This window comes from Eurosta solidaginis, chromosome 3, assembly GCF_040869045.1.
Source record: "Eurosta solidaginis isolate ZX-2024a chromosome 3, ASM4086904v1, whole genome shotgun sequence".
Taxonomy (NCBI): Eukaryota; Metazoa; Arthropoda; class Insecta; order Diptera; family Tephritidae; genus Eurosta; species Eurosta solidaginis.
In genome coordinates, this window is record NC_090321.1 from 4055301 (window position 1) to 4076382 (window position 21082).

Sequence of the window (21082 nt, forward strand, 5' to 3'; positions counted from 1 at the left end):
AACGCATCTATATGGAAAAGTTCATTGTGACATGGCCATAACACTTTATTTGTTGATCTAATGTCGTTGCACACGTAAATGCAAATGTTTATGTATGTGTATGTTTATTTAAAAAAAAATTTGAAGTACAAATATTTTTGTATGTATTATTGTAAATATCTTTGCTTTCGATTTTATATGGACTATGTATATTTTTGTATGAATGTATGTGTATAACAATTTTCTTTTTTAATTTACAACAATATCATATCACTAAACGTTACATTTTCGTTTTACTATACAAGTATGTACATGCATACATACAGACACATATGCACATATTAATAAATTTAAACTTATGTATAATTTTCTTGGTATATGTATGTGTTCGTTTTTAATTTGTTTTTTTTTTTTTTTTCATTTAAAAAGCCATCTACAAATTGTTGTGATTATGGACTTTTTACTCGATTAGCATTAGCAAATCATCGCCCTCCAATTTCATGCCGTTAATAACCTCCAAGTTCTTAATAACTCCCGCTTTTGGCGCTTGCACAACCATTTCCATTTTCATGGCTGAGAGCACAACTAATGGCTGTCCCTTCTCCACAGTATCACCTTCCTTCACACGTATATCAATAACTGTGCCAGGCATGGGGGCGCCCACTTCGTTTTTGTTCGATTTGTTAGCCTTAGGATGAATGTGAAGTTCCTGTGAAAATAAGAAAATTCAAAAGTATTTTTATTGTTAACAAAAAACTGAGAAAGTTATATAAAAACATGAAGTTTTTTAGTAAAAAGGTATAAGAACATGTGCGAATAAAAACGCCAGGATAGAAAGCTTTGTAATAGAACATATGCAAAGAGGGCCCTTAGTAGTGGTTCAGAAGCCGAAAAAAGAAAAAATGTACCAGTTTTAAAACCAATTTTTTCCATGGATGTTTTGAAAAAGTTATTCCGATTTTACTGTTTAGTATATATTCTGCAGAAAAAACCAGATAAATTGTATATATTGCTGATAGTACATAGATATTTCTAAATAATTTTAATTAAACTATTTTAATAAGTTCTGCCATCTAGCGAATAACTTTAACAGTATTTTATGATTTAGAAATTACATACATATAAATAGAACCTTGAAGAAAATGCAGAACATTTTTCTCCTTCGAAACCGCTGGTATTCATTTTAACTATTTTCTGTAAAAAACATATTCTATTTTGGGGCGGCTGACAGATGTCCATTAATGGAGTAAGTGGCCCCGTGTGAAAAGGAAAATTATTTATTTCATTAAACAAATTTGTGACGCCATAAAGTTTCTGTGTGAAATTGGTATGAGTTTAATTTTGCTAAATCTAAAAGTTGATCTTGCGAATTATTTTAAAATTCGTGATGAGGGATCTCTATTGTTCTCTAAGTTTCCTACAATAATATTCAAGGTTATCTACAAGCGAAATATCTGGCGCCATGCAAGTGTCAACCTCACCACGGTTTCGATTATTCGTTAATATCTTTTGAACAACTCAAAATTTGTTTTCCGCCTTCGAACTATTAATATTGCGGTCAAGACGCGCCTTTTGACAGCTCTCCCGATATTTTTGAACGCATATTAGCAGTCGAACGCTGTTCTAGACTTTTACCGTTACGGGTAGCAAATCAAAATAGAAGGCTGGATGTGGTGAAATCAAGTCGTCCGAACGACACAACTACAAACATAACTGTGCTAGTACGGAGTAGAAACGGTGTTCATGCATTACGAAATAGGGAATTTTTTAAGAAAACTCTCGAAGCTGGGCGTTGTTCAAACCGCATTTTATGCCAGTCCGATCAATAAAAATTACCAACTATTTTACTAAGCTTATTTTACTTACCTTCACAGCTTCCTTGTCGCGTATGAACACAGATCGCAATTGACCGTTCATCTCGAAGAACACCTCACGTTCACCATTGGGCGTCAGATCTTCGGCCATTGCCAAAGTTTTCAAACTCAAAGTTTTGCCACGTTCAATGGTCACCTCAAATTCTTCACCGACCTTTGGACCAGTAAGGAAGATACGTGTATCTAATTTATCAACTGGACCATAATTTTCACGGAAATACAAGAAGTCTTCAGTTACAGCTGGATAAAGTGCCGACGACATAACATCACGTTCACTTATATGTGGATGAGATTCTTTCAAATCCTTCTTAAGCTTATCAAAGTCCAATGGTTTCAAATTGGCACCGGGACGACCCTCAACACGTGGCATATCCTTAAGTACGCGTGAACGTAAAGGTTCAGGAAAACCCCCATAGGGTATACCAATTGAGCCCTGTAGAAATTCTACAACAGACTTAGGGAATGATAACTCTTCAGCCTTCTCGAGCACTTGATCGGAACTTAATTTATTTTGCACCATAAATTGCGCCAAGTCGCCAACTACTTTTGATGAGGGTGTCACCTTAATAATATCACCCAGCAATAAATTTGCTTCACGATAAGCTTTCTTCACATCTTCAAAGAAGTCACCCAAACCTAGCGAGAATGCTTGGAATTGCAAATTGGTGTATTGACCACCAGGTATCTCATTGAGATATACATCCGCGTTACCAGATTTCATTGTGGTTGTACATTCGAATGGTGCATAAAGAGTACGCGTTTGCTCCCAATAAGCTGAATATTCGGAGACATCACGTAAATCGAATTTAGTATCGAGTTGTGTGCCTTGTAGTGAAGCAACAATTGCACCCATACTGGGTTGTGAGGTCATGCCAGACATAGAATCAACGGCTGTATCAACAACATCGGCGCCAGCTTCCGCACAGGCAAGCATCGAAGCAACACCAGCACCCGATGTGTCGTGTGTATGAATGTGAATTGGTATTTCGGGGTGCTTATCACGAATAGCGGTGATAAGTAGTCTAAAATTATGAATGATAGAGAGGCGATTAATATAAAGAGCACTTTATTACATACAAAGTATGCATGAAATTACATACTTAGCCGCTTGTGGTTTCAATAAGCCAGCCATATCTTTGATACAAAGTACATGCGTCCCTGCCTTGACTAGTTCATCGGCCAAGTTTGTATAGTACTTAAGATCGTACTTTGTACGTGTTGGATCACTTACATCGCCTGTATAGGAAATTGCCGCTTCAACGACACCACCAGCCTTGCCTGCAGCTTCCATGCCCAAAATCAAATTGGGTAAATAGTTCAAGGAATCGAAAACGCGGAATATGTCCATACCGGTTTGAACCTACACAAATAAGTTGTATTAATTTATTTTTCGTCAAAGGCATATACACATTCGCGTTGATAGATATTGCTAGGAAAATGCACTGAATATGATTAGCCAACCTTTAACTAATCCTAAAAGGGCTTCTTCTACCTACACTTTAAGTAGATATCATCAACCGGAATTAGGTAATGCAAAACAGTAGCACGACGCAAATTGGGAGAGAAGCTAGACCTAACTTTCTTTGGAGGTATTCCAATTTATTATAATTATAAGCCGGAAACCTCTTTTTATAATTTTTAAGAAATTTAATTTTCATTTCATTTACAAGGGCTCTATAACCTAATATAAAGAACTATTTTCAAGCGATTTTCTTCCGCCAATCCTTGTCATTTTTGGTTTGGAGACATGCTAGCCTCGGCTCTTTCTAACGGAAAATCCTTCCTAAACAATTGTAACTCTTACCCTAAAATACATTCACGGTTGTATTTCTAGGCATTTTTTTTCGTTTTGGGCAATTTCGTCATCAGGCCAGAGTGTATACTCTACGTTGAGAAGAATTCCTAAACTCACTGCCCGATTTTCTTGAAATTTGGGACTTGAATAGATTTTTGCTTAAGCTAACCTACACTAGGAAATAGCCCAGTAACCTGTAGAAATGGAAAGAAAGAGAAAGACGAGGAGGCTAGACAAAATTTATATGACAACGGTAGCCAGGGTACCCAGTATAATATAAATATCCTGTATATGAAAACTACCAATGTTGTCAAAACGGGTTCCAAAAAAGAAAAAAAACGATCATTAAAAAGTTATTTCCCTAACGAATCACTCTGATCTTTGAACTTAGAATCTGTAGAACTTGAAAGACCATAAATTACTTACCGCCAATTCACAGAACTTATAAACAACATTGTCGGGATAACTAGTATAACCCACTGCATTAGCTCCACGCAACAGCATTTGAAACGGAATATTAGGTATACGTTTACGCATTTCCTCCAAACGTTCCCAAGGGCATTCGTGTAGAAAACGTAATGCTACATCGAATGTGGCACCACCCCAATTTTCCAGAGCATAGAGATTATTGAATTTATGCGCAACATATGGTGAGATCTTAAGCAAATCGTGAGAACGTACACGTGTTGCAAGTAAAGATTGATGAGCATCACGAAACGTTGTATCCATCAACATGAGGTTCTTACGGCTGCGTACTTCTTTGGCAAATGCTTCGGGACCATGTAACTTAAATATATGACGAAGACCTTTTGGAGGTTCGGTGACTATGTCAGCAAGCGAGGGTAAGACAAATTAATTGAATGTGTTTAAACGTATCAGTACATAAAGAATATACATAATTCGAAGTGCATATAGACGACAAGGTTGATTACATATTTACATAAGTCAATACATATTATCATACGATGAAGTTAAAGACAGATATACATGCTGCAAAAAGCCTAGCTTAAGCAATTACAATTACCCGCAGACAAGCTCCTAGCTTCGCGGGTTAAGTGCAATCCTGTTATAAATCATGTGAATAATAATAAATAAAACATACATACGTACGTACATATCTAACTTATATTCATATATACATACGTATATATGTATATATATTTAAGTTCGATAAAATTAAGCATGAAGAATTAATAGAAAAAAACATTTTTTATAGTTTTACTTAAATATTTAAAGTAAAAGATATAAAAGAACTATAAAAATGTTAATAATAAATATTGCTATTTTTATTGTAGTTCTAAAAGTTAAAATTGTGGTGACATAACTGTGACCATAGCAATCCTACGGGAGCCATCATACTCAATGAGTATCTTGTAAACACGGAAAAGAACTTCCGAAATAAAACCTTAATCATAGGAATCTGAGTGCGTCTTGTTTTACTGTTCATCTGAGAGAGAGATTAGGTTGGAATTTTCTACTAAGTGAAAAACATCTGATCAGGTTGTTGTGTGCAGATATGATTTTGGTTATTTCCGTGATTAGGTAGGTAGTAATGCGACGCAGACCCACCTGTTAAAAGCAGCTTTGATGCCATACAACTCGTCATTTTGCCATTATTGCATCTGCGATATTATTCTATAACACCACTAATTTAACGTTTAGAACTAGATTTGTATACATTGAAAAAAAAATCAAAAATTTTTAAATTCCTAATGACAAATTATTTATAAGTATTTACAAAAAAAATAAACATAAATGAATATACCTACTGATGTTAATGTGTACCCGAAACCACTTAAATATAACACCATAGCACCAATAGTATAAAGAGCCATTTTTAGGGATCAGTGATAGAGAGGTAATTTTGAAGATAGTTAGAGGTAGGTGTGAATAGCCAATAGGTGGGTGGATAGGTCGTAAATAGGAAGTTGAAAAAACACAAACATATACAAGTTCCCGTTTTAATAGTTTTTCTATGTAAGTATTATTAAAATGTACGTGTACAAGGATGCATCTCAAAATGTTTGTCATATAAAAAAGGAACAACGATCTACATATTTACAAATGAAATTTTTTGTATGTATACAGTAAACGTTGTTCTGTTAACAGAATCAAAAACATACCTTTGGCTTCCCCACGTTCTTCACGGCTTATTGCCTCGGGTGACAGGTCTTCAAGTGATCGTGATCGTGATCAATTTCAGAAATCGAATGTATTTTTTATGACATTGAAGTTTTTAAAAAATTTTTAGTTGTTTTTGTTTTCGGTGATGTTTCGAAATGGTGTTTTTTTCGGTTTATTGATTTTAATTATTATTGTTTTGCAAATAAGATTTTGTGTATTATTTTTGTTTGTTTTTGGATTATTCACACGATGAAATAAAATAAAGAAAATAAAGTCGTAGTAAAATGATAAGAAAAACATTAAAGAAATAAATAAATCGATTTAAGCAAAAATACGCCATACATACGTAGATATATAATAACTTCTCGTATACATACACATATAACATAGATTTATATACATCAAATAGTTAAAGATAGCAAAGTGGTCTAAACTGGAACCAAAAAAATCTACGATCAGGGCTAATGGTCTCCAGAGCGGGAAAATGCATGGGATTGCATTTCTATGAAGGTCGAGAAAAAAGGTAAAGATTTAAATGCAATAAACTCAAAAATATATCAACTTCAAAAGCATTTTATTGTTTGAAACAACTATAGAACAAATTTTAAATTTTGTAAGTATTTCAATGTGAGCACTAGAGGTGGAAAACTATAGACGATAGTATCGATAGTTTTTACCTATCGATGGCACTATCGATGTTTTATGACTATCGATACTGTCGTTTAAAGTATTTTAGTAGAAGAATTGTAAGTTCATATATACATAATATAAAAACGCATTGGTAACTCATGTTATGCTGGCATATTGGTAGCACTTAGTTTGACTTTTCAAAGGAGCGGAAATTTTAGAAGCGATAGAAGTGTGTAAAACACGCGTATTTATTGGAACGAGTTTTTGCATTGTAATATTCTTATAAATTTAATAGAAGTTCACGATTATTTATATAAATCGTGAACTTTCGCACATTCTGAACAAAATGGATAGCGTGTCCCCCAAAAAGAAAGTAACGATGTCTGCTATGTGGAATTATTTTTCCAAATCGAGTAAAAATAAAACCACGGCGATTTGTTCCTATTGCAAAAAGGAGTTCAAATCAATCGGCAACACAAGCAATTTGTGGAATCATCTTCAGCGTTGCGCTTTGTACTCGACCTCAAAAGAGAAACATGATGGCGGAAATGAAGCATTTACCTCAAGAGCTGGACTGTCAAACTCTGCGGCGAAAAGGTAATTAATAATAAATATATTGTTAGTTTCGTTAGCAAAAGTGTGCTAATACACGTCCAAATAAAATTAGTTAAAATCTACAACAACGCACATAGGTAGATTTTAGACATTTAAGCGGCCATTATTGAATTTCTGAAAGTTGCCACAATTACAAAAAAAATCACTCCCACAGCTTAAGAATAGATAGGGGAACAATAATTCTACACCTTCCCATCCATCGCATATCTGGCGTTGGCTGTCAAGTAATCGGAATTTAGCTATTTCTGAAACGCGTGTTATGTTTTTTTTAACCTATGTGAAATCGCATGTTTTAACGTCAATATTTTAAGTTTTAAGACAATTGAATTGAGTAATTGTGATGGATTCTGATATTTCAGGTAAATACTAACATTATTAATGGTGTTTGTGATTTCTTAATGTTATAAATTGATAAAGAACCTATTTTATTTAGGATGATAAAAAATTCTTTTTTTTTTTTGTTTTTTTGATTTTTGGTGTTCAAAACCAGTTTTGTTATGTTTCCAAGTCCGTCCAAGTGAAAATTAGTTTTGAACGTGGTACTTGGCACAAATAGCTTTCCAACTGCATTGAATTTAGCTGCAGATCTTGCAGATAGGGGGTTAGATAGAGGGTTTGATACACCCTTGTTGTTGTTGGGGTTAGATAGAGGTTTGATACATGAAAAATAGCTTCACTGCGCAGAAATTTTTTAGTGTTTCACAGTGTAATATCTATTTTTTTAACATAACCGATTAATTACACAAATTATTATAATTTTTCATTTATTAAGAAGATATGGGCAATAAAATATTTTTGGCCGCCTAAAACTTGAAAACCTACCTATGTGCAGCGGTACGCGTCCAAAAATATTGGGAGGGGTATCAAACGACGCGTCTTGACACCAAGATGTTAGCTCTGTGTGGAGATATTTTTATAGCTGAATTTAACAGATTTCATGCGGTTGTTGTACATAGAAAGAAAATTGGTGTAGAAAAAGGTTTTGCACGTATTTAATTTAAATCCCAAAAGGGTGTTGGATTGGCAAGTGTAACTTTATATAAGCGCGGCCTAAGGCCGCCAATGCAGCAAGATGTTCTGCAAAAAAATACTACCGCCGGTTTTGGAGTGGTCCGGGGGTAATTTTCCAGTTTTTCGAGAACATTTTTTGATAGACATACAATTTCTATTTGAGGGATGCATGGTTATTTTTCGGTTTTTCGCTAATAACTTTTAATAAACGCAAAACTTTAATTTTCGCCTCCGTATTATTGACACAGAGGTCAAAGATATATCTTTTGATATCTCTACCGACATTTTTGGATGTATATTAGCAGTTCACCACTGTTGTATTTAATTACCAAAGTTTTTTTTAAATTTATTGAAGGAAACCAAAAGAAGAAAGTAATTTATAATATTTTATAAAAACTATCTTTGCTATTTTCGTGTTCAAAGCTGTATATCCACGGCTGAGTTGAATATCGACCGATTTCGACTGCCAGTTCGAAAATGGCCTATTTGAGAATATTTTTCAGAAAAAACCTATCTCAGAATATTTTGAAAACGTGTCAGCTCATGTTAAAATGTATAGAATTTAATTTAATTTTCTAAAACAGGTAACTCAAAATTTTGGCATTGTTTGGAAAATTAGGATTCTTGTTTTAGTCGAAGATGCCTACAAAAATAACAGCATCAATTCCCAAATATCTTTATTTTGCCTTTTTGTAGCACTCAGGTATGCTCCATATGAGATTATCTGCCGCCAGTACCGGAAACCTGATATTTATTAATTACGAAAATTTCCCGATAGTATCGATATATCGATAGTGCCCTTCGATACTATCGGCGTATATCGATAGTCCGGACTATCGATAGTTTTCCACCTCTAGTGAGCACCATCTATAGATATTTGTTTGAATTCATCATTTCATTTCTGTACAGATGATGAGCGTTTCGATTACGACCCAAGTCGATTTATAAAAATGTATGTTTGAAATGTTCCGATCTCAGCGCCGCATATACTACATATATAAGTTATTTTTAACATGTATAAATGTAATTGCCTATTAGGCTTCTCTTTCCTATCAAAGGACAGGATAAATGGATAAATATGGAACATGCAAATGCAACAACAATATGATCCATATGGACCAATTTGTTGTTGCATTTGCATGTTTAATTTCAATCGGGATTTGGATCACTGTCCATTAGAACGCGGGGTAAGAGGATTATCGTTTTTTTGGAAAAAAGTCCAAAATGGGTAGTGGAGTGGAAGCTGACATTTTTGCAACATTTATGCCTGGTTTTTCAGTGCGAGTTCAAACAAACGTTAAAGTTGACTAGAGTTTAGCCTTGCCACTTTGTTCGATAACATACAATTTTGATGCTCTTCACAGCTTAAGCGGCTGAAGTGACAGGGTTAAACTCTAGTCAACTTTAACTGTAGTTTAAACTCGCACTGGAAAACCGGGCATTACGATCACGACCGTATCCATGCTTTTGCTAGAATCAGTGAGATTGTTTCAATCCGAGATATTCTATAAAGAGTAGATATGTTGAGCATTACTGGATGCAAACAGTACTGCCACCCTCCGGTAGCCAGGCGGTTCTGTCGCGGCCCAATGTCGCCGGTGCAGCCGCTCACAAAGCGCGGCCGTATATTGAATTTGAATTAGGCAAGATACTTCTATTGCAAAGATGTGTCAAACAAATAAAAATATAAAGAGCATAAATAAAAAATAAGAAAATATTTAGGTTCTATAAATTATTAAGTGAAAGGAGAAAAATAGGATGTAAAATATGTGGAACGATTGCATTTTCAAGCTTTAAGCAAGATTTAGCACACTAACAAAATGAACTTATTACTTACGGTATTTCTCAAAAGCTGCTTGAGCTTAGATATAATGTCTATTTGAACTCACCTAGTGGTACTTCAGGTACATGAGGTGAAACCTCAGCTGGCTTCAGACCAGTTGCCAATGGTGTTTGTGGACCATTGACCAACACCTGACCAATATAGTTAAGTAGCTTCTGTGCACGATTTTGTGATACACGGAATTTGAAGAGCTGAGGATTTTCATCAATGAAATATGTGTCCAAGACACCATGCAAAAATTTCTGATTTTCCAAAACATTCAACAAGAAAGGTATATTCGTTTTCACACCACGTATACGGAATTCACGAAGAGCGCGGTTCATTTTAGCTGCTGATGCTTGTAAGTCGCTAGCATGCGATATAATTTTCACAAGTAATGAATCATAGTACGGCGAAATGATGGCACCAGCAAAGCCTGAAGCGCTATCCACGCGAATGCCCATACCTTCACCAGAACGGAACACCTCCAAGCGACCGGTGCTGGGTTGAAAATCATTAGCCGGGTCTTCGGTGGTGACACGACACTGAATGGCATAACCACGTGGTTGAATGTTTTCCTGTGTATAACCGAGTTCGGGTAGTGTCATGCCTTCGGCAACACGTATTTGCGATTGTACCAAATCGATGCCGGTAATCTCCTCGGTGACGGTATGCTCAACTTGCAATCTATACGAAACAATTCAAGCAATAGCATCGAAATTTAGAATTAATGTTTTGTCACAAGGTCACAAATCGATACATGAGCTGGAAATTTTCCTATCGTAGCAAAGGGTTTAGTAATGACCTTTCACAGAACTCGTTTCAAGAGCCTTTGCTTGCAGGTCACCATATCTAAGATATTTTCCAAAATTGACGTATCTCAATTTAAAATGTATAAGCTGACGAGATGGGACCTACATACGTATGAGTATGTTAAAGTAGATAGCTGCTGTTGAAACAAATTGTGAGATAGGTCATTCTGCAATGATAGGTGCTTCTCAACCAAATGCTGTGATAGGCCGTTCTTGTAAGAAACTCAAATATGAAATTACCTCGCATTTACTTCGATGAAATAGAAATTTCCCGTTTCGTCACAAAGAAACTCCACAGTACCGGCATTTTCATAGCCCACATGTCGAGCTAGACGTACTGCTGCTTCGGTCATTTTATCGCGTGTTTCTTGCGGTAGACGTGGCGCAGGTGCTATCTCAACAACCTTTTGATGACGTCGTTGCACCGAACAATCGCGCTCATATAAATGTACCACATTACCCGCTTTGTCGCCGAGCAATTGCACCTCAATGTGACGTGGACGTTCAATGAATTTTTCAATAAACATAGCACCGTTACCGAAAGCCGCCTTAGCCTCAGAACTGGCACGTTCGAACATCTCTTCGACTTCATCCATTTTACGTACTACTCGCATACCACGTCCACCACCGCCATAGGCAGCCTTAAATATCACTGGTAAACCATGTTTTTTACAAAATTCCATTGCCTCTTCCTTCGTTGTGACCGGTCCATCTGTACCGGGTACAATTGGTACACCAGCTTCGATAGCAGCAATACGTGCCGCCACCTTATCACCCATCTGTTGTACGACTTTCGGTGATGGACCAATAAAGCGTAGACCAGCATCAATAACGGCTTGCGCAAAATCGCTACGTTCTGAGAGGAAACCATAACCAGGATGCACAGCATCCACATCATTTTCTTTGCATACGCGTATTATTTCTGGAATGTTCAGGTATGCTTCAACGGGTGGTAAACCTTTACCAACAATGTACGATTCGTCAGCTTTCTGACGATGCATATGCATTTTATCTTGTTCTGAATATATAGCTACCGATTTGATGCCCAACTCCGTACACGCACGAAATACGCGAATAGCGATCTCACCACGATTGGCGACCAGCACCGAACGTATGGGTTTGTACTCAACCTGAAGAAGTGGGTAAAATAAAAAGGGAATGCGTGATGAAAATTAGTTTAAGTAGGCTCAGCAGTTTTTAAAACTAAATAATTAATATATGGTTTATTTCAAGAAGTCGGATTAGAGATTATTTTCTACTCAATTCAAAAATGAGTATCGCCAATTGATACGAGATTTTATTAACGTAGAGAGGTTTCAAACAAATAACGAAGTTCATATGGCCAACAGTGTTACGCACACCTCAAATATATTCCCTACAAATCTATGTCAAAACCCCCGTAGACTTCTAATGAACTCTGTTCAAACACATTTTGCAGTGATTTATTTTCAAGGAACTACTGTTTAGGGACTACTTAAACATTTTAGAAATTACTCCGACCAATATTTTTCAACTCCTGGGACCGTCTTATTTTATTCAAGATATTAGGGTGAGTGAAAACTTGAACTCTTGAATTATTGTTTTAAGAAACTCGCCCTGATATGAAGAATTGTTTGTAGTAGAAGTTCGGTTTTGTTTGGCTGTCAGAACTTGGATGATTACTCCATTTAGCAATAGTAAGACCACCGAATAAGACTGGAAATGTAAAATGTATCAAGCAACATCTATTCTCATGGCTGCAAACATCTTTGTCCACGGATTTATTTTTCCTCAAAGTGACCAAAGCGGTACAATATATCGGTGTTTCATCAATATATTTTTTCAAAATATGGGTTTTCAAACAAATACATGTTAAATCTTCCTAAATCCACAGATGACACTTTTTCAGACTTTTTATGCATTATCCACGGCTCTAGCAAAACAATACCTTAATGGAAGAAGTGTGCCTAAATTATGTCAATAAGATTTAAAAAATTGGATTTCTTGTTGTGGGTCAATTCAAACGAAAAGTTCGTACTCACCTGACTAGAGAAGGCATTTTTGTTGATAAGAAAGATACGAACACGTGGTGTAGAATGTTTTAACGCCCTAAAGGCCGACTGGGCAACTGGTATGAACATTGTTACTGTTTTTTGGTGCTGTTAATAAAGATAAAAACTAATTAATATCGTTACGTAGATCTTTAACTTTGATGAATCCACTGACGGTTCTCTTTTGCTTACAGTGTTGACGAAGACAGCAATGAATCGGCTTTATCCGAAATTTGGGGTATCCGAAATTATCTGAAAACAGAAAATGTAAAAATATGAATTAACCAGTTACTTTAAAAATTTATCGAAATATATCTGCATTAAATTATTTGTGGCATTTAAATGCGGTTCTTGGATATCAGATTTATAAATGGGTTCGAAATACATGTCGGATTATAAAGGTACGATTTAATACAATTAACAAAGATATGTTTGGCTCATAAGCTTCTAAGGAACACACCTCAGGTTAAATTAGCTAAAAACAGCCCTTTACATGGCTGAAATTAAGGAATTAAGTAGACCTATACTACCGTCAATAGTATAAAATGCAGTAAAGTGTAAAAAGTGAAATCAGAGAAATATGAAGTGCGAGTTTAACGTTTGTTTTAACTTAATAAATTAAACTACTAAATGACTTTATGGAGAGACATCGTCATATGTTTCGGGCACATAAATCTTTTTGGAGCCCGAAACTAGACGCGAGCTTCCTTAATGTCTTGTGAATCTAAAAGCAGTAAAATTAAATTTACTGCATTGTTGTTGTTGTTGTTGTAGCGATAAGGTTTCTCCACGATGGCTTTGGGGAGTGTTATCGATGTGATGGTCCTTTGCCGGATACAGATCCGGTACGCTCCGGTAACACAGCACCATTAAGGTGTTAGCCCGACCATCTTGGGAACGATTTATATGGCCATATTAAACCGTCAGGCCATCCCTCCCTCCCCACCCCCAAGTTCCACGAGGAGCTTGGGGTCGCCAGAACCTCATCTGTTAGTGAAACAGGATTCGCCGCGGATAGGTGAGGTTGGCAATTGGGTTTGGAGAAGATATATATTGGGCTGGCAACCTGAAAGGGTTGCGCTACACAGCCCCTTAAATCTGGTCGCCTCTTACGACAGGCATACCTACCGCGGGTATATTCTGACCCCCTAACCCCTGGGACAATTTACTGCCTTTATATACTTTTTTTCATAGAATAGTTTGACTTGGCGGACGCCTTGGTGTGATGGTAGCGTGCTCCGCCTACCACACCGAAGATCCTTGGTTCACACCCCGGGCAAAGGAACATCAAAATTTTAGGAACATGGTTTTTCAATTAGAAGACAATTTTTCTAAGCGGGGTCGCCCCTTGGCAGTGTTTGGCAAGCGCTCCGCGTGTATTTCTGCAATTAAAAGCTCTCAGTGAAAACTCATCTGCCTTGCAGATGCCGTTCGGAGTCGGCATAAAACTAGTAGGTACCGTCCCGCTAATGTTCTTTGGAGGTTCTCGCGCCCTACATTTATTATTTTAAATATATACTTTTTTAATTTGACTTAAAATGTCTTTATGATTTGAAATCATTCTAACAGGAAAAATTTATTATAATGTTCTTTTAATGTTAAAACATAAAATTTATATGTATAACAAATTTTCAGGGAATAAAACGAGAAATATTTATTTTCTTCTGCTTTCTTACCTTGAACAATTTATTAACATTTTTTTTTTTTTTTTTTTTTTTAATATTTAAGATATTCGGAGCATAATGCAAATTTTAAATCTTAATTTATTTTTGTAATTTAATATTTTTATGACTGATTTTTAATGAGTAAATTGGTGTTGCATAAAATGGCATCAAAATTTCTAAAAGGCAGTAACTGAACTTTTCTGCTTTTTTGCTATAGACGGGAGTATAACAGGATTCAATTTATGACAGAACGCAAATACCTGAATAACCATTTATATCAAATCAATTAAGCCAAAGCGAAGTAGATACCTATGGCTGGTACGCGGCAGCAGTTTTCTTCTGTATTAGCCGGTAATGGCAAGTACAACTATTTTGTGATCATCGATGATACACCAGCAGCTGGCGTGTTAAGGAAATGAACCTCAGGTTTCCCAACAAAGGGGACCGAGTCATCTCTGCTTAGTTGTAGCTGGCGCCCATTGGAAACATCAAGGGAGGCTAAGTCATAAATATTTATAACATTTTTTCGCACACTCCTTTTTTCCGAATTTCTTGTATATAATTTGTCCATCCTGACAGGGCTGTTGATTTACCTTACCCGTATAAGTTTTAAAGGAAACTCCGCAGCTCACAAAAGAACATTTTTTTACTTTTATTGCCGTTCAAAATAATTGGGGCATTCTATAAAACCGCATTTGCTAATCCGCGGTTAAGTTAAAACATCTCGAAAAGTGTATAACTTTTGTGTTTGCTGGGAAAAAACTCACAAACATCAACAAATGCCTGAGCCGTTATAAAAACCATTGAACGGACTTCATTTCTTTTCTATAAAACTGTAAACATATTTCAAAGCAATTTTTATCCGACCATGTTGAATTGCTATAAGTTCACATAAGTTGGAAATCCCGGCTTCTTGCCCGTAACTCATGGTTCTGCAGGTGTGTGGAAAATTTCTTACCCCTAACCGGGTTCTACTCGACGACCCCTAAAGGAAAAGTGTATAATATATGTACATAAGTATATACTTTTAAATTTTTTCTAACACTGTGTTTTTTTAACCGCAATTTTTTGACTAATTTTGAATAATTAAATGCTCCTTGGTATCTTAAGAATCGATTCAAACATGGTTCAAGCACACCGTGTCCTGTCAAAGTTACCTTTGAAATCGATAAAGAGATGGTGCGTGCCGATTCTCCTATTATGCGTCTCCTCCAAAATTTATTCGCATTTGAAGAGTTCGGCGTTTAGTATGAAACTGCTAGTTGCCTTAATATTTTTGCTCTTTCGAAGTTTTCATTTCAATATTTTTATTACCACAAACAATAAATATCAAGCGATCTATTGCATTTGCTCGATTTTATAAAAATTTGAAGCTAAAACATTTAATCAGTGAGTGTTGATAACCTTAAATTCAATGTACATATGTATAAAAACAATATTATGTACAACAAATGACATTCAAATTGACATGACCATATGTGCATATGTACATGTACATATATTCATGTTTTTATACCCAGCTGTACTTGTACACAGGGTATTATAACTTTGATTGGATAACGGGTGGTTGTACAGGTATAAAGGAATCCAGATAGTTATAGACTTCCATATATTAAAATCATCAGTATCGAAAAAAAATTTGACTGAGCCATGTCCGCCCATCTGTCCGTTAAGACGATAACTTGAGTAAATATTGAGATATCTTCACAAAATTTGGTATTTATTTATCTGGACCCAGAAAAGATTGGTAGTGAAAATGAGCGAAAAATCGGATGATAACCACGCCCACTTTTTATATATATAACATTTTGGAAAACACAAAAAAGCTGATTATTTAGTAAATAATACACCTATAATGTTGAAATTTGACGTGTGGGCTTATATTGGACTCTTGATAAAAATTTGAAAAAAAAAAATTTTAATGGGCGTAGCACCGCCCACTTGTGATAAAATAAATTTTACAAATATTATTAATCATAAATCTTGATAAAATTTAGTAGCCTTGAATGTTGCAATTAATTATGTAGATTAGTTGAGCTGAAAGGCCGCGGTTAATGAATAAAACTTCCTTTTGGTTTGTTTTATATTCATAAATTTTAATTTTGGTCGATATTTCGACTTCAATCTGAAGTCATCATCATTCATCATCGTCATTCTTTGATATCATTCCACTTCGAGGAAATGATTTGGATTGCAATATCCACGGGTATGCTGGGGAACAAGGAAGCCACGTCAAAAGACACTACTCACGATAAGTGATAAAATGTTTCATAACAAAAATATTGCGATAATCAAGAAAACTTTAGAAGAAAATGATTTTCCCATAAACTTAATTAACAAGCTGGTCCGGAATTATCATGCCAATAATAAAAAAGAAGATTTGAAAAAGGAGAAAGATTGTAAAATATACAAGTCAATCACCTATGTTCCCGGAACCTCAGAGAGGGTCAAGATGTCGAATATATATGACAAAGAAAAATATGAAATAGCCTTTACATACAATAACACACTGCAACAAGTTTTCAGCAAAACTAAGGACAAAATTTCTAACGTTATTTACAGAATTCCTTGCAACGGCGACGGGTCCCACGTATGCGAGAAAGTATTTGTGGGGACAACAAAATTGAAACTCAAGACAAGGATTTGCGCTCATAGATCTAACATTAAATTAAGGAATAATGCTTCGGACAACAAGACGGCTTTAACATCCCACTGCAAAGACACAGGGCACTTCCCCGACTTCGATAATGTAACTATACTGGACAATGAAAAACATTACAGCAAACGATACACTTTAGAAATGCTACATATTTTGAACACCCCTAATGAAAAAAGAATGAACTTCAAAATGGACGCAGACAATTGTGCGCAGTCTTACAGGAATTTAATTTTGAAGCAACAACACCACAAGGCGGTCATTTGAAATATTATCAAATAGTTAAATGGGATGAAATATGTACATACATACGTACATATGTGTGTGTTAAGCTAAGTCTAGTTGTCATATCAATGTTGTTATTGTATACATGATTTTTGTTTACCCTTACTGTTCATGAAAAATGTTTATTTTTACGGGACTTTTCCAAATTGTTTATATTTTGATTTCTTCTTTTGTTTTTCTCGACCTCTTTGTAATTTTTTGGTCATATTCCCAATCAGTCGATCATACATGTCCATATGTGTAAGTCATATTTTGTTATTCATGTGTTCATATGTATGTTCTGTGTAATTAACTATTGTTATTGTTTTGTCTTCAGCCCTGATGATGACTTCAGATTGAAGTCGAAATATAGACCAAAATTAAAATTTATGAATATAAAACAAACCAAAAGGAGGTTTTATTCATTAACCGCGGCCTTTCAGCTCAACTAATCTACATAATTAATTAATCATAAATCAAAAATCGGTAAACCGTAACAAAATTCGGCAGAAAAGTTACATTTACTAAAAAGAATGCTTTGAAGAAAAATTAACGAAATCGGTTACGGACCACGCCCACTTTTATATAAACGATTTTTAAAACGATCGTGAACGAATAAAATAATCTATATCTTGAAAAAAAAAAGAGCTTTATATCAATGGTATTTCATTTTCCAAGTGGATTATAAATAGCAATAAATAGGAAAAACTTCAAAATTTAAAAAATGGGCGTGGCACCGCCCCTCTTATGATTAAGCAATTTTCTATGTTTCGGGAGCCATAACTCGAAGAAAAACTAACGGATCGTAATAAAAGTGAGTACACAAATTTTCCCTATAGCAGGAAATATTTCTAGAAAAATTGGATGAGATCGGTTAAAGACCCCGCCCACGTTTATATAAAAGGTTTTCAAAAGGGTCGTAGACGAAAATATTAGGCTATATCTTAGCGAAAAGTGCTTTGTATCAATAGAATTTTACTTTCTGAATTGAATTATAATATTAAATTGGAAAAACTAAAATTTTTGAATATGGGTGTGGCACCGCCCCTTTTTTGTCTAAGCAATTTCAATGTTTCGGGAGCCATAACTCGAAGAAAAATTTACATATCTTAACAAAATTAGGTACACATACTTTCCTTATAGCAGGAAATATTTCTAGTAAAAATCGGTTAAAGACCACGCCCACTTTTATATAAATGACTTTAAAAAGCGTTAAATCTTAGCGAAAAATAGTTTTGTACCAATCGTGTGTTTTGCCATTATAACAAGAAATGGGAAATAATTGGAATCTTGAAAATGGGCGTGGCACTCCCTTTTTCTTACAATGCATTTCCCAACGTTTCAGAAGCCATAACTCGACGAAAAATTTGGTGTTCAAAAGGAAATATTTTCAGTAAAAATGGACTAAATCGGTTAAATCGCCTTCTTTTATATAAAAGATTTTGTAAAAGTGCGTAGATGCAGGTAATAAGCTAATTCTAGTAAAAGTTGGAAAATTTCGTTAATAACTCTGCCCTTTTTTTGTAATAACGCTTTTTAGTACAATGGCACTTGTGTGTTTATGTTTATTGTCCTGTTATAACTTTATTTTAAAATAAACAGTAGGGAAATACCCATATCTGAAGGAAAACTGCAGTATTACCCGCTCAAGGTCATTGGTGTTAGCCCCTGTCTCCTTTTTGCTTGTTTAAACGAAAATTAGTTCAGAATAGAACCATATGTATATGTATAATTGTGCAAGCCTTGTAACACTATTAAGCACACAAAACAAACAAAAACAGCATTTCAAGTGTACAGCTGGGTATGAAATGTTCGGTTTCACCCGAACTTAGACTTCCTTACTTGTTTTTATTTATATTTGTCATTTATACCCATTCAAATAAGTATTTTGCAGTTTGAGCCAAATGTGGACAAAACAAGTGTGATATCTCACCCGTCAACTGCCTGACAGGATCTTCGAGATGGCTAATTTTTTTCTTCCAATTGAAAAAAATGTTGATATTGCTTTTCTAAAATGTTGATATTGCTTTGCTCGGGACGTGAACCAAGGATCTTCGGTATGGTAGGTGAAGCACGCTACCAGCACACCACTGCGGCCTCCAGATTCAGATTATAAGGTTTGTTTTTTATAGAAGTTCACAGCTTTGGTGTTATAATTTTTTGGGTTTATTAAGCTAACCGGCTCCGGGTGTTGAATAAAACATCATGGTGTTCGCGTTCATATTCAATTTTTTATTTGATCACGACCCAATTAAAGTCAAGGATGCTTCAAAAGTGTTTTATTACGAGCACTGCTGCAACTCCAACTGCCAACTGTGACGTGATTGAAGTCTGACCACATAGATTCGTCAAAATTTATATAATTTATTATAAGCTACGTAAGTTTTTGACTGATTCAGTTTTAGATTTTTACAATTAGAAGCTCAATCAAACACATATTGCTTTTTTGCCAACCGGTAGACGAGAGGGTGACGAAGCAAATCGCCGGATACAGAGTTACCCGTGCCAATCCGCTTATCTCGTCGCTCTATCGTCCACCAATCGGTAAAAAAAAAAAGAAATTTGTATCTGGCAGCTAGTCTCCTCGAGCCAACAGTAGCATTAAGGCACACGTGATGGGATTCAGTTTTACGCTTTAAGAATGTGATTTTAGTTGGTCGAGAGGGTATTTTACTTTTATCTGCCTACTCCGTACAATGTAGTAAAAATAGCAAGAGTAAATGTCTGGTCCCAGATAAACGAAGTCCAGTTGAATATTCTAATGTAGACCTATCTGTATTAAGTTTGAAGTCCACTTTTATTTAGTCACATATGTTTTTAAAATAAATTTCAGATTTAGACTCAAAGTTTCAAGCGTACTGAATTTATTCTGAAAACTACAGATAGTTTATAGAACTGTTCATTGTCCGTAAGTTACAATGCTCCGAAAAGTAAAATTAGCCTTTGTTTGTATACATTGTAAAGTTCAGTTTATTCCGATTGCTTCCACTGATTCAGAGTGGTCTGTTCCTCTGCGTTTTTATACTCAGTTGTGCAGAGCTCACAGAGTATATTAACTTTGATTGGATAACGGTTGGTTGTACAGGTATAAAGGAATCGAGATAGATATAGACTTCCATATATCAAAATCATCAGTGTCGAAAAAAAATTTGATTGAGCCATGTACGTCCGTCCGTCCGTCCGTCTGTACATTAACACGATAACTTGAGTAAATTTTGAGGTATCTTAACGAAATTTGGTATGTAGGTTCCAGGGCACTCATCTCAGATCGCTATTTAAAATGAACGATATCGGACTATAGCCACGCCCACTTTTTCGATATCGAAAATTTCGAAAAACAGAAAAAGTGCGATAATTCATTACCAAAGACGTATAAAGCGATGAAACTTGGTAGGTGAGTTGAAATTATGACGTAAAAAAGAAAATTAGTAAAATTTTGGACAATGGGCGTGGCGCCGCCCACTTTTAAAAGAAGGTAATTTTAAAGTTTTGCAAGCTGTAATTTGGTAGTCGTTGAAGATATCATGATGAAATTTGGCATGAACGTTACTCCTATTACTATATGTATGCTTAATAAAAATTAGCAAAATCGGAGAACGACCACGCCCACTTTAAAAAAAAATTTTTTTTAAGTCAAATTTTAACAAAAAATTTAATATCTTTACAGTATATAAGTCAATTATGTCAACATTCAACTCCAGTAATGATATGGTGCAACAAAATACAAAAATAAAAGGAAATTTCAAAATGGGCGTGGCTCCGCCCTTTTTCATTTAATTTGTCTAGGATACTTTTAAGGCCATAAG

At 35.3% G+C, this 21082-nt stretch overlaps 1 protein-coding gene across 8 annotated transcripts in view; it reads right to left on the minus strand.

The window, feature by feature from the left end:
* Positions 1-418: 418 nt before the first annotated feature.
* PCB (Pyruvate carboxylase) overlaps positions 419-21082 on the minus strand; it is a 57825-nt gene continuing 37161 nt past the window's right edge. For 6 of the 8 annotated variants that reach the window (XM_067770461.1, XM_067770460.1, XM_067770463.1 and 3 more), the window contains 9 exons: positions 12885-12944; positions 12684-12800; positions 10903-11792; positions 9918-10537; positions 5772-5819; positions 4075-4472; positions 2954-3213; positions 1846-2875; positions 419-688 (listed from right to left, as the gene is read on the minus strand). In XM_067770461.1, the coding sequence (XP_067626562.1) occupies positions 440-688; positions 1846-2875; positions 2954-3213; positions 4075-4472; positions 5772-5819; positions 9918-10537; positions 10903-11792; positions 12684-12782 (3594 nt within the window). In that variant the 5' untranslated portion in view covers positions 12783-12800; positions 12885-12944 and the 3' untranslated portion in view covers positions 419-439. Of the gene's footprint in view, positions 689-1845; positions 2876-2953; positions 3214-4074; positions 4473-5771; positions 5820-9917; positions 10538-10902; positions 11793-12683; positions 12801-12884; positions 12945-15513; positions 15668-21082 lie in introns of those variants that run through there. The other 2 variants (XM_067770466.1, XM_067770467.1) reach the window with 2 other exon arrangements.